Here is a 15374-nt window from a genome sequence, read left to right as displayed (position 1 = left end):
AATTAAAGAAGGATTTGCTGGAAATACACTGTAATTAAAAAAAAAAAATCCATCAGGAGATCCAAATGTTAAGACAGCCAACTAGTATTCCCACAACGCTTATCTCTCTGAATTAATTAATTAATTTTTTAAAAAGATTTTATTTATTTATTCATGAGGAACAGAGAGACAGAGAGGTAGAGACACAGGCAGAGGGAGAAGCAGACTCCACGCAGGGAGCCTGACATGGGACTTGATCCCGGGTCTCCAGGATCATGCCCTGGGCCAAAGGCAGCGCTAAACCACTGAGCTACCCAGGCTGCCCTCTCTGAATTAATTTAAATCCCCATGGCAATTTGTCCAGAGGCAGACATCCCATCATGAAGGACCAGATCAAAGCCCAAGAACCAAACTAAAGCTCTGAGTAACCTGGAGCCAAACTTTATACTTAACTAATGTAAGTACTCTTTCTCTAGAATCACAAGTGTGGAGCTTTGGCAAACAACTCCTATGGAGCCACAAGGGGGAAATACCACCATGCAGTGTGGCAGTGGCTAAGAATTCAATGAGAAGACCGGCTTGCTAATGGCTCTTCTGAGTGAAACCCCGGACAAGAAGCTGAGGGAACACACACATTTGGCAAACAGATGGAGGGAAACAGCATCTCCCTTTCTGAATTCAATACCAGTTGATTCATTAGGCAGAACTGCCAATGCTGAAAATAAACACAGCCTCTGGTTACAGAAGTATAACTGCAGCTTACCAAACAACAGTTAAAAAAAAAAAGTAATATATAGTTGACTGTTGGATTTTCTTTTTTTTTAATCTCTCTCTCTCTCTCTTTCCAGTGGGGGCAAGGTTTTAAAGCAAAAATCCACCCCAAAGGCTCTAAGTATTTGAACAGCTGCAGATGGCTCAACTCATCCAGCCAAAATGCTTCCAAGTCCCCCCAGAGTAGGCAACCAAAACAGAATCAAAATAGCGTTCCACCTTCCCTCAAACCCCGCCAAATAACAACAGTTTAGGTTCTGGCCTACCTCAAATCCGAAAGAAGAGTAGAACCTAATATTATGCAGCTTGGTAAACTACTAAAAAAACTAACAAAGCAGCCATCAACAGGTAAGTTCAAAATCATATGAAGTGAGCGATAGTGAGAGCATATGACATATAAGTAGGGGCTGAGGGAGGCTAGGTTTGCTTGTATAGGGAAAAACTGAGGCCTTTCATGTGGGCAAAGAGTTAGTGGTCTCTGAACTATTTTAAACTCAGCAAACTGAAGAAAACTCATAGCAATGCAAATGTTTCTTATGCATAGAAATGTAAATCGTGTCCATTGGGATGCAACTGATTACTGTGGACTCTGACCAGTTTATCAGCTTTGCACCTGTGGGAAACTTCACTTCATCCCTTGTTTGACTATAAAGTAGGACTTCTTATAACTTCTGATTCCATTAGTGAGTTAAATGAAATCTTTGACACATGTTCTTTTTATATTTATATGTAACTCAAAATTTTACCTAATTTTTATTTATTTATTTGATTTTTTAAAATTGAGATGTAACACTGTTGTGAGTTTAAGGTGTACAATGTGTTGGTTTGATACACTGCGGTAGGATTACCAAGGTTCTGTGAGCTAATACCTCTATCCCATCACATGATTATCATTTCTGTTTTATGGTGAAAATATTTAATATCTAGTCACCTAGCAACTTTGAAGTTTAAAACATAGTACTGTTTCGAGTAATCACTGTGCTGTGCATAAGATCTCTGTTAACTTTTTTTTTTTTAAATCATCCTTTAACACCCTGGATAGTTCTGGTTTATACCTGCTATCCTGTATACTTATTAAAAGAGGACTCCTTTACTCTTATATGTCCCAGCTGAGGTAACATGTGCTCCCTGTATTTTATGGATTTTGATGAAATAATGAACCAATAAGGTTAATAAGGCATACACATTTCTACCTATTATTATTCATATGTATTCTAATGAGCCATCAAAAGTAAAACACAAGCTTGTACATCAATGTATAGAACACAAAATGTTGTAAAACAACAGTCCAATATATGAGACAATGAACCAATGGCAAAGTAACTTTTATGATAGATTGGTAAGATATTGATTTCTGGGCAACAGACTGCTCTGAGGAAGATACTTTTTAAACCCATCTGTCCTCATTAGAGTGGTCTCATTTTTTTTTCCCATAAAACCTTAAATGATGACAAGAAAGCATACTGCTTACCCCAAAACTGACAAACACATTTACTTGTTACTTATCTACTCAATTTTATGCTTGAAACTGGATTTTTTGAGTTTTGCCATGTGTCCTTTTCATTTCAATTACCATTTGAAGGACATATAAGAGAAAAAAATTAAAGGTGAGTCAGTTAATTGAAAATGCAAATGAGAGAAAAAGAATGACCCATATTGTTCAGGGATAAGACAATCTCAGAAAGAAAACTATTTCTTCTTTGCTGTGAATAGTGAAAGATAACACAGTTAGGTCAGGATGCATAATATTAATTGCAATAATGACCTATTATTTGAGTGTCCAGTCTGTACCAGGTGTTCTTCCAAACACTTTCCTTGTGTAAACTCAATCCACATAAAAATTCAATGAATTAAGTGCCAATAGTAGCCCATTTTACGGATGAAGGAACTAGGGTAGGGAGAACACTTCGATAACTTGCTCAAAGTCTCAGAGTAAGTAGTAGAAATGGAATTTGAACCCAGATGGTCTTATTTCAAGCCTGAGTTCTTAATATGGAAGTATTCTTGCATGACTGAGACTTTAACATCTTTCTGATGAATCTGTCTAAATCTGAGTCCATGGTCCATCATTATAATCATTGTAAACACTCTCATCTGCCTTGCTTCTCTCTCACTCCTGGCAAAACCCAAGCATGGATCAGCTCAATTACTTGCCTTCGCTGGACCTGAGCAGCTGTGCATGAATACAGCTGGAGAAAATCACTCAACAGACAGACTAATTTTACTTTAAATATTTAACTTCAAACCTCAAATGTCCAACTGCTGGCAACTACACAACATTCCCTAATAAACTTGCTTCCCAGACCCCAAGACAATTTACTACTGCCTTCTCCCTCCCAAACCTAAGTAAGTTACCCTCCCTGCCTTATATCATTTCACTTGATCTCATACTTCATTGAAAAACTAGAAACCACCAGATTAGGACTCTTTCATTTTACCACCATCAAATCAATAAATTTCCTTCTATCTGCCAGACTGTCTTCTTCTCTCCTCCTTCCTGAGGAATTCCTTCCTATCAAAGGCCAATTCTTTCCAAAGATTTCTTTAAGAACTTGTTTTTAACTCCCTTCTCAGTAAGACCATTCTCAAAATTATAAATGTCGGAGTATCTACCATCCTTACACAAACATACACATGCATACACACACACACACACACACACACTCTCTCTCTCTCTCATCCCTACTTTGAATCTACATTTCCTGTTCTCTATTACCTTTTTCTCCTCTTGACAGACAAAATTCTCAAACAGTGTACAATCTCATGTCCTATTCACTACTAAATGCACATCTATTTAGTTTCCAACTTCACTCCTCTACCCAACTGGCCCTATTAAATTACAAGTGAACTGCATGTTGTCCAATGGAGTGGCTGCTTTTCTGTCTTTAATGCCCCAGACCACTCCTCAGGATGGGGAGAAATAGGGAAGAAAAAAATCAACACCAAAAGTCACAAAGCAAAAGTAGAAGCTAAGAGATGCTGTGTAAAAGAGAATCTCCAGAATGAAGTTGACTTGGGCTTTTGCCTGCTCTGTTAATATCTTCTTTACACATGCTTCTGAAAGTTCATAGAAGAATATAGGAATCAAGCAGGGGCTCCCAAATCATCAATCTGCATTCAGGTGAATAAAGTATAAAGAGTGAAAACAAATTCTGGCAATCTGATGCAATGTTGTTTATCTGAGTAGCATCTTCTTAAAGATCTAAGAGATAACATTCTCATTTTGGAATTTATAATCCCCCCAATCTTTAGTTCACTTGAGACTAGAAAATAGAAAAAAAAATAAAAATAAAAAATAAGAAAAATAAAAAGAATAAAAAGAAAATAGGAAGAATCTGGAGTACTCCTGCCAGTATGCAGATTCTTACTGTTTGTGTGTAAGCTTGTGTGCATGACTGTATGGAGGGGCCCATGGGGGATGGCTTGGGCAGGAAATCAGGAGGCTCCTTCCTCCACTGGGGAGACTTAAGGGTTCAGGTTATATAGAACTTCCTGAACCCTCAACAAACACCTTCTGCCATCTTCGAGGCTTTTAAAGGCAGGAAAGCCAAAGTTACATTTTTTTTTTTAAATGTAAGAATAAATCTAAGGGAAAACCTAAGAAAGTTTGAATGCAACATTTCAAGAAAAAAACTTTTTTGTTTAAATTCCAAATAGGATCCGATTTGGTAATAGATACTGTAAATGCATAGTCTTCCTTAAAAAATGCCACTAGCGGGCAGGTGGCTCAGCGGTTTAGCGCCGCCTTCAACCCAGGGTATGATCCTGGAGTCCCAGGATCGAGTCCCACATCGGGCTCCCTGCACGGAGCCTGCTTCTCCCTCTGCCTGTGTCTCTGCCTCCCTCCCTCTCTCTCTCTCTCATAAATAAAATCTTAAAAAAAAAATGCCACTAGCTTGTCATGATAATGAAGACACAAGGCAGGATCACTAAACTGTCAACAATGGATAACTCCAAACATACTGGGTTTAAGTCTAAAATGCACTTAAAATAATTTCAGGCTCAAGAGTAAGTTAAAAAACACAAACATGTGAAGGGCTATATAGAGATCAAGGCTACAGCACCTCAAAATACAAATGTCAATATTCCAGTCACAGTTGACAGAACAATTTGTTGCAAAACAAAACGACAAGGTTTGCTTGTAGTTGTTTTTAAGTAAAGCAGTAGAATTCATGACCAAAATGGGTGTGCCTGGGTGTGCCAGGAGCTTCTGGTGATACCTGTATCACACTCCATAAACTCGGCCCAGAGCTCAGAAGGAGCCTCACCTCTGACCCAAACTCTACCCCTATGTCCCTTTAAGTTCTCAAACTAGGGAGGGTCAGACCAGTAATGGACATTAATCAACATTCCTGCAGGTCATCCGTTGTTGAGTTGGCTCTGGGGAGTCCTCTATATCCCTACCTGGGGTGTCAATTCCAGGATTATTTCTCACCAGAGTTGAGTTTATCATTGTATCCTTCTGGTTTGCTTTTTTAAAGCTGAATTTATGTTATTTAGATTTTTTTAAATGTACTACTTTATTTCTCTCATGTAACTTTTTAAAGGAGAAAGTGTTTCTATATGGTTGTATTGAATCTTACACTATCATTTTACTTTATAATCCATATAGAAAAAAGATGATCTATTTCACAATTTACTTGATCATTATCACTTTTGTACTTTTGCTAGTTTCAGTGACTATTTTAAAAATTTAATCTTTACAAATCAAAGCACGAAAATCTCCTCCTCTCCAGTGGCCCCATAGCGACCTTTCTGTTCTGTTGAGTAGACCTTTATTAATTGGATCCCTGACCCTGAAAGTCAAACTGTAGAGTAAGGCTGATGGTGCTACTATAATACAATGGAACCGAGTAATCTATAAGATGCCAAGCCCCAATTCCACTTCATGGTACCCCAGCAATGTATAGATGAATGACAGGAAAATAATAACTTCTTAAATCCTGCATTAGTCAATATTCTTCCCAGTGTCAACTTCACCTGAATTATCTTAGTACATCAGGGCCCTGGTAAATATACTGGAAAGTGTCCGGTTACCGTTTGCCAGCAAAAGGCGGTTGTAGGGCAGCTGGTCTGCTCTTAAGTTTTCTCATTAGCCAAGGTGTGTTCACTTGTCTGCAGATGTCTCTAAATGCAGGAGGAGGCTTAGGGATCCCAAGATGCTTACATTCTTTCATGAAACAATGTTGTTTTTCCCTCCTCATCAGCAGAGTTGGCCCAATGAGTTTGAAATATTTCTTTTCAACATAGATAAAGTCTCAGACTATTTCTTGTAAAAATGGACTCTCCAGTACATTCTCTTAGGCTTCTATTTCATTTCTTTATCATTAAAACCAAAACACAAGCTGTATTTTTGGGAAGAGACTCACAGTGTGTCTCAAGTCGTCTCCACTTAAAAGTCTGGCACCAAAAGGATGCAATCTCTCATTTTGATTAAGGAGGAAGAGAGAGATGAAGACAGCTGAGGAGACCTTTCAGAGAGAACTGTATTTATCTTTCATTGTTAGTTACATCTTTGTTATGGATTTATTTTGTTTTGGGATGAGTTTTCTCCAATCTTTAAACATAAAATGCTTTATGTTTATTTCTTCTTTTTTTGTTATACACACACCTTTGATAGCTTGGACTTTCTTGTTAGGCTGAATATTTGGATAGCCCATTGCTGCCACTCCTCTCTGCTCTTACTTAAAGAAGACATATTTCACCTACATCACTAAACAGGTCCACAATTTCTCTAAAGAAATAAGCATTAATTCTTTCCTTTGGATTGTACATATATAATGAGACAAGTATATACAGTTTATGCAAATAAACTGCATGACTGCTATAAAAAACAGCGACTTGCTCTCCAAGATTTCATTTACAACTATAAACTTTGGTTGTTGTCCCCCCCCCCCCGCCCCCAGCAATTGATGGATTAGGGCAGCAGAGAATGCCCTTGGGAGGCAAGAAAGGAGAATTATCCTTAATGGACATGAGAAAAGAAAAGGAAAATATAAGGGAGATGTAATAAATTGAGCAAAATTTTGATTTAGGCCTATTCATCAAGAGGAGTGTGAATAAGACAGAGAATGCATAGTAGTGGTATCTGTATATAAAGATAGTTTATTCTGATTAATACATTGTAATATTGAGGAATGCTGGTTTTAGAAAATGTGATATGCATTATCTGTTAAGAAGAGATTACTAAATGTTCATATTAAAGCTGTGTGTATGAGCACACTTAAGACTCCATAAAGAATTTAGGTTTGCACCTCAGGTTCTAGAAGAAAACCTGTTAAGATGCGAATGTGCAGCCCTGTCACAAGAGCTGCATAATCACTTCTATCCAAAGCTAATGCTTACCAAAAAGTCACACACTCTGAGTTTATAGATGACATCGTAGAGGGAGAAAGGAAAACCAAACCATTTCTCCTAACTTCACCTTACTAACTTCTATGAAAGAGTATAACTTACTAACAGCCTGGACATGTATTGAATCATATATGCTAAGAGCCCTATGGGACTTGAGTCAGCCCTACTGAGCATCCTAATCATCAATGGAAATCTATCCAATGACAGAAATCTCTGACCTTGTAAATGAGGAAAGGTAACGGGGGCCACAGAGTTTCTTCCACTACCTCTGAACTCCTGTCAAGGTTGACTGGCAGGACTGTGGAGAATATTTTTCTACCTACAGATAAGCACCTTTGTCCATTACTGTACTGCAGTGTGACATTTCCTTAAACATATAAAGCATATATTACCACACAGAATTAGCCTATGAAAATTAGCTCTACACTCAATTGCTGGCACATAGTAAGTCCATCATAAAAGGCAATCAGTCCATAGTATGTCTGCTCAAATTTTCTCCACCTGACTGCTCCTTCCTTAATATGTCTTCATCCTACCCAAATTTTCCATGTGACTAAAATTTATATTCTCTACCTCAGGCAACACAGAGAACTGGAGGCATAGCAGTCAAGAGGGCAGGAGCTGGAGTCAGTCCCTGGATTTCAACACTAGCTCTTCCACATACCGGTTGTGGGACTCAAGCAAGCTATGTGTGTACTTGTTATCTAAGTTGTTATCTAAGCCTTGCCTGTAAATGGGGGTAATGACAGGACCCACACTTCAATCAGAATAAAGACAGAATTCATGCACAGGATTAGCACAGCATTGGCAAATGAATATTCAAAAAATATAATGATCATTATTATCACCCACTATGGCTATTTATTATTATTATTATTTCTGGGTCAAAATGAGAAGCAATGAGTTTTATATGGTTAATGTGACATATTAGGAAAGTTCAACTCAAAACTTTTACTCATCATTCCCTTGATGACTGAAACTCCCTGGATACTAACTTTTAGCTGAGGAAATGAAAAACATGTGCGAAACACAAACACATAACTAAAAATTCACTGAGAAAGAAATCTGGTTTTTATGGTAGATTTTTGTATATTGTAAAGGCAGCAAGAGCCATTTTAGGTTTCCTTAAACTGATAGAACAATGGGCTGTCATTGGATTATACTAGAAAAAAAATAACTATATCAGCTTTGGAAAGCCTACCTTAGAAGCACCAAATATAATTTAAAGATATGAGTTTCAACTTAAGATATTAACATAGAGAGATTTATACTACACCGACTATTACAGTTCAGATCTGCATTCTGTCATTACAGAAACAAGTGAGTCCTGGAACCGCTGCAGTGCATTGCAAAATATTAATGAGAAAACACCTCTAGAGAAAGAAATGCATTGGGAAGCCATCAAAATATGTTTTAATCTATGAAATAAAAATATGAAATAAAGACAATTTGTTCTTCCCATAACTTTCTCACTATATTCTGGCATTAGAGTATACAAAACAGTGTATGTGCATATTGAATATAACTAAATTTCTGCCCAACTCATATTCTTTTTTGGCCAAATTAATACATTCTAATATGCTCCAGGAAACTCTAGCTGCATGACAATCATGCTAAATTTGTTTTTAACATGCATTCTCTACTTACTTGCGCAGCCATGCAAAAGGAAGTGTATGTTAAAAGCCCTTTCACTCATTTTTTACTTGCTTATTAATTTACTTGGGAATTAAATTCTGTTTTCCTAACAATTTTTCATCTGGAAATACTGGCTCACATTAACTCTCCCTCCAGAGATTGATGTACTTTATAATAAAGAAATAAACAGTTAAGTTACACAACAGAGCAGGTAATGAAAGAATCTGGCTAAAAAGTTTTCTAAAAATAAGAGAATTCATCTTATATACCTGGAGAGATTTCTAAATATTTCAAAATCCTAAAAGATACTGAACAGTAAAACTATATATATTCAAGACAATTCAATCTTTCACTAATGTGGAAGATGCTACAATCCTATGGGTCCCACTAAACATATTGGCCATCGTTGTATTATACATATTTTGAAGTGCTGGTCATGGTGCTCTAGCCAATGAGATGCCAGAGAAACCAGCTTTTAGTGTACTGGTCTGCCCCATCAGAACTCATAGTCTGAGCAAGAATATAATCCTGTGAGAGCCTACCAAAAAAATTCTGAATCAGTGAAACTCTGACTTTTATAACATTGTTTTTAGTCATATATAACCAACCTGGACATAGAAATTCCTTTTAAATAGCAGTGCTAAAGTTAAAGATGGATTTTTAAAATGACAAATCAAATATATAACCACTGTATGACATAATCAAACAAGAGAATTAATATTTTCTTTATCCAGTAAAGACAAAAATCTGCCTTGCTGGGTCCAATCTACATTTTTTAAAAAATCAGATAATGAGGATTCTTTGTCACTTATAGTAAAACAATTTAATTTCAAATAATTTCATGGACTTCTTGATTTTGTATAATACATGTATCAGTTTTCTATTGCTGCTGTAACAAAGGACTCCAAAATAAACGTCTCTCTAAGCTAAAATTGAGGTTTGCAGGTCCATGTTCCTCCCTGGAGGTTCTGAAAGAGAATCCCATTTGCTTGCTTTTTCCAGTTTCTAGAGGCTTCAAGCATTCCTTGACTCACGCTCCCTTTTCCACCTGCTGCTATTATTGTTATTATAGCAATGAAAATATAAACATTTAAAAAATGGTTTAAACTTGAATGAGAGGATTACACCCTCTCTCAATAAAGACATGCCAATTTACCCAGCCTCCGACTTCTTTCCATTCATGCTTGCACAAATCTGACACCAGCCAACTGCTTTCCTACCTTATCCTTAAGTTTATCACAACCCAGTAAGGACAGACTGTACACTGCAAGAAGTAGTAAATTCTATTAAGACAATGTAACATATACTGTTTTTATATTTCATATATGGTATGGTGATTTTTTTACCCTGAGGATACATCTCAGACTACAATAAAACCTTCATAAGCATATACTATTTCACAAACATTGACTTCATTTACAAATTTTTCAGGAAGAGGATATTGAAAGAGTAGACTATTAGTATCAACATGGATTTTGGAGATCTACAAGCCATTTACGAAAGTTACAAAGGAAACTGACCCAGAGATCTTTATCTAACTCGCCTGAGGTCAGTTAGCTAATCTGAGACAGAGTTGACTCTAATAATAGTGATTATTTTTCCCATAATTATGATGCTATTCACCATACACATAAAAGAGTCAGCTAATCAGCTGTTGCCACTTTAACACATTGTAAAGAAACAGCTTTGCTAATTTACACCTCAAGGGACTGTATCATTCTGTCCTAGGACAATACTTAGGCTAAGCCAAAGATCAAATCTTACTCAGACCTTGTGTAAATGGCATAAAATGCATGAAATGTTACATAATAAGGAGAAACTTAGTATGTAAAAAGGAGAAATGTCAATTGACAATAAAAAGGGAAGGATGATAAACCTAAACTAATATCGCAGGTAATTTCCATAAGTCAAAAAACCCTGAAAATACTGAACATTTTTTGGATAAATATACTGCTTCTTTTTGATGGATTAAAATTAGGAGAGTACAGCACTTTTTAAATGGATTTTTAGGGAGAAATAAAAATGGTTTAGAATCAGTACAGTCTGAGAAACATCATATCAAGAGTTTGACAGATTTATTTACTTAAAGATTTATTTTTTTAGTAATCTCTACACCCAACAGGGATATGAACTCATGATCCTGAGGTCGAGTCTCAAACTCCATTGACTGAGTTAGCCGGCACCCCAAGAGTCTGACATATTTAGAAATTTTGTCATTTTCCTCAAATACTTTAAAATCTGTTTTAAAAAATATATAATAAACACACCTATAGCCTAATCTAATAAACTACAAATATTACTCTGATTTTTAAACTAACTTCTTTTAAATATTAAATATATATAGTTTCCTTCAGATAATAGAATTGAATTCCATTTTCTAAAGTTACAAGGGAAAGCCTCTTAAGTTATCAACATAACTTAGCTTTTTTGGTATCATAAAGGAGAATTAAAATCAACTTACTTGATGTAATAGGGCACTTTATTATGTGAAATGGATCTTTGCCATGGCAGCTGGACTGAAGCTGAAGAAACAAAGGGAGGTTATTGGAAACACTGCTCACCCAAAAGCCTCATGCCATAATGCAGAACAACTGAACACATTTTATAGCCAATTCAATGAGAACTGTTCTGGTTTTTGAGTTGTATTCCTATAATTATGAAATCTGTAGGCTAAACAAAGAGTGGCTTTTTTTTAAAGACTCATTTGAAGCCAGGAAAGAAACAACACAGGTTCAATTTCAAATGCCAACTCTAACTAATTGAACCTGTTGCTAAAAATACTGTTAAAAATCAAGTTTTATTGTTTATAACCACCACAATTGAAAACTTTGTGCTAACCAGAAAATGCACTCTGTATATACTTTTTGATTAAGCTAAAGCCAAAATTAATTTTACCTGGTATATCCAGATTATACACTAGATTTCGCACGACTGAATTTTCCAGATCATTAATAACGTACTTTACTTTGCTTCACAGGAATAACTATCTAGGACAGATGGCATTTAAACAAACTCATTTGTATGAATTTTTAAAAGGAAAGATTAAGATAAACACAGCCAAAGGGTTGTAAAAAAAAAACCACCACCAACAACAACAAAAAAAAAAAAAACAAGGTAATTATCTGGATAGAAAAATTCCAAATACTTACTTTCATCTGAAATGCCCAAAAAACACAGTTTCCTAATTTTACATTAGATATCACTATGACTGAGATTTTATACTCTGTTTTAGGCACTTATTTTTGTTGGGGTACTTATTTTTTACACTTTCAGTTATTCCTTATTTATAAAAACATATTATTCCTATATAAATCAATTATTTTAAGACTTATACATGCAAAACTAGAGCAACTAAGGAATTTTGCTAATAAATAAACAAGCAATTCAAGCAAATCTTTGCAATTATCACTAGACCCTCATATAGCCAATTGTCGTCAATGATTTTTTCTGAATTTCACGTCATATTAATATCTCACAAAAATATAGCATTCTAAACTTTGCAGACCATTTTCAAATATATCCATTGATAAGGAAGCCAACAAAAACATATTAGAGCTCCACTTGATACATAAGGAATTAAATACTCAGAAGTGAAATAACTTGCCTTAGAAATAAGGCAGAGCTCAGACATGATCTCAAGATTTCTGACCACTAGTTCAGCAATTTTCCTATTCAACAATTCTCCTTCTCTTTGTACCATGTGAGCACTCCCTCCTCCAATTATGTCCATGAAAATAGAAAAGGATGATGAAAACGTGGAAGTAGGTATATTAAATTTCTCATTAGAGCCAACCTCATTTCAGTGTTGGCACCAGGCTAACAGGTCATTTTTATTTTGTGTCTAACTAAACAGACTACTTTTATAACCATGGCTGAAGTCCAAGAAATATTATAAGGTCAATGATTCCAAGCAGCAAGAGATAACAATTATTCAATTTATTAATTGGTATTTTGTTTATACTTCTCCATTTATGTTAATAATTGTTTTGATTCGAAAAACTCCGACCTCCTTGGAATATCAGTGCCAGACACTTAAAGGCAACATACTTGAATTTCACAAAGTGCATGTGAATTTTACCATGTTTCCTTTCCTAAAGTGCATGAGTTGGATTTTTACTATTTCAAGAATGGTTGCTAGGGTAGGTGAAAGTGTAGGGTTTGGTTTCGTCAATACTAATAGATAACTAATCCTAAAAACTGTAAATAGTGTCACAATTATTTCTTTATTAAATTCCTCCTTAATTTGGCATTAGCACATAGCTTAAATTAAGATTAAGAAATCTGAAGTAGTTCATACCTAATGAGGATACTGCAAACTTAATTACTATCAATACTGATAGCATCCCAACTTTAGAAATGCATCCTCATACTCAGTATATTGCAGGAAGGTCTACAATCCTCAAAGACAGGCTATCTAAGGGTTCAGGTGTGTGAAACGGAAAACGTGTGCCTGTGGGGAGGAGAAGGAGGGGAAGAGGGGGAGCATGACTCTGGAGGACAGGAAGGGCAGGAAATGACTAATTCAGATTCTTAAAACTGTGAAAATAGAAAGCCTGACCTTGAATTGAGGTAAAGCAGATTACTGACCATGACAAATGATTAATGGAAAACCTAAATGAAATCAATTTAGTTGGGAGACATGGTATTACTTCAGTTTTTTCTATTATTATAGATACAAAGAAGTTATTGTATCGGGAAATAGCTGAGACTTAAGTTTTATTTTTTTTTATTTTTTGAGCCTTAAGTTTTAAACTTCACTTATATTGAACTAAACAAACCTTTCTGACATACGTTTGCCAGGAAAAATAAAAGGAAAGAAATTAATAGTGAAAGCACCAGTGCCAGGAACTGTGTTAGGTGCTGTGAAACTCATTGTGTTTTCTCACTTAATTTTCAAGGTGATCAGAAAAACGTAAGTATTGTTATAGTAATTTTAAGATAAAGAAATTAACTTTCAGGAATCAACAGGTCTAATGAAAGGAAGAATTAATATTTTAATCTTAATTTGGATGATTCTGAGTCCTACATTCTTGAGCTTCCCCAGCAGTGAATGATAAAGTAGGAGCTTAAATTACTTACATAAGATCTTATTAGCAGTCTGTAACATTAAACATTTCGATTGGAGAATATTACACAAAAATCTAAATATGTGGTTTGGCTACATCTGTAATACTTCACCAGAAGAAAACCTAAGTATGATTACAGTGAACCTAATAAAAATCTCAAAGATTCATGGGGAGCTATTTTTTTTTTTTAATTTCTAAAGATACAGGTACATTTTAAATTAATAAACACTTTTTAAGAAGAAAAACTAATTAGAAATCTTAAAATATAAAAATGATCTCTTTATCGTGAAAACGTTCATAACCTTTGCTGATGATATAGCAATGACAATATGATACTACATTAGTTATTATAGCTGATGGTCCAGTGAAAAATCATAGCTAAAGACAAATTGTTTTGCTCCATTTTGAAGACTGTGACAGATCATTACAAGTAATAACCAATAAACAATATTGTAATTAATCTTAATATTACTTCTTATACATTTACCTAATATAAGTAAATATATCTGTAGCAAAGAATATGGCTCCTTGAGGGAAAGTGAAAGAATATACTCATTCATTCAATTAATGAGAACAGTCAACTTTGTTGGTACTTACTAGAAAGGAAATGCTGAGAGGATGGCCCAAAATCTCTATGGGCTTCCTGAAGCTGTTTAAGGCGATCATCCACAGAAACCTACACATATAAATGCAAGAAATAATTTGGTTTGAAAACAATGACTTTAATAATATACTAGATTTAAATATTTTTTTATTTAAATTCAGTTAGCCAACATATGGTACATCATTAACTTCAGATGTACACTTCAATAATTTATCGTTTGGATATAACATCCAGTGCTCATGACATCCGGTATCCTCCTTAATGGCCATCCCTCAATTACCCCATCCCCCCACCCACCTCTCTCTCCAGCATCCCTCAGTTTACTAAATGATGCTACTGCCCAAGATAGGATTGCCTGTAAAGACTCTTTATCTCTGGAATCAAAGTACTAGGATTAAAACAGACTTCTGGTACAAAGTGACAGACAGCAAACAGTACTCTTCTAAGCAGTTTATACAAATTAAATCTTTTAACCCTCACAATAATCATATTGGGTTATCACCACTTTACAGATGAAGAAATTGGGACAAAAAGAGCTGTCCAAGGACAGAAAGTGAGTACAGGACAGTATAAATCTGGTGCCAGAATCTATTGCTTTACTGTTCCTCTACACTGCCTTAAAAGCAGTAAAGCTCTAAAGCATCTAAAGTTAAGATGTGGCCTTGTGGCCAGGGGCCACTCATCTCTCTTTTACTCTTTTAAAAAGTGCCACAGGAAGCAAATGAAAAACAAGTCTAAAATACTCCCAGTGTTAAAACAAAACAAAAAAACAAAAAACAAAAACAAACAAACAAAAAAACAGATGAATGCAGACAGACAGAAAGACTGGTAGATGACAGAGAGATAGTATTAGATGATGGATTAATAGAGGTAGATGGAGAGTACAAAGATTTATGAGAATGGAATCTCTTACTTGCCTTCATGTTTGTGTCCAATTATCTCGACTTGGGGGTATTGAAGTGTAT

At 35.4% G+C, this 15374-nt stretch overlaps 1 protein-coding gene across 6 annotated transcripts in view; it reads right to left on the bottom strand.

The window, feature by feature from the left end:
- UTRN (utrophin) overlaps positions 1-15374 on the bottom strand; it is a 497690-nt gene that overhangs the window by 70319 nt on the left and 411997 nt on the right. For all 6 annotated transcript variants that reach the window (XM_055311522.1, XM_055311520.1, XM_055311521.1 and 3 more), the window contains 2 exons: positions 14403-14481; positions 11201-11261 (listed from right to left, as the gene is read on the bottom strand). In XM_055311522.1, coding sequence (XP_055167497.1) covers positions 11201-11261; positions 14403-14481 — 140 coding nt within the window. The remainder of the gene's footprint in view (positions 1-11200; positions 11262-14402; positions 14482-15374) is intronic.

Source organism: Nyctereutes procyonoides, unplaced genomic scaffold (genome assembly GCF_905146905.1).
Source record: "Nyctereutes procyonoides isolate TBG_1078 unplaced genomic scaffold, NYPRO_anot_genome, whole genome shotgun sequence".
Classification (NCBI taxonomy): Eukaryota; Metazoa; Chordata; class Mammalia; order Carnivora; family Canidae; genus Nyctereutes; species Nyctereutes procyonoides.
This window is presented reverse-complemented; position numbering and strand designations above follow the sequence as displayed.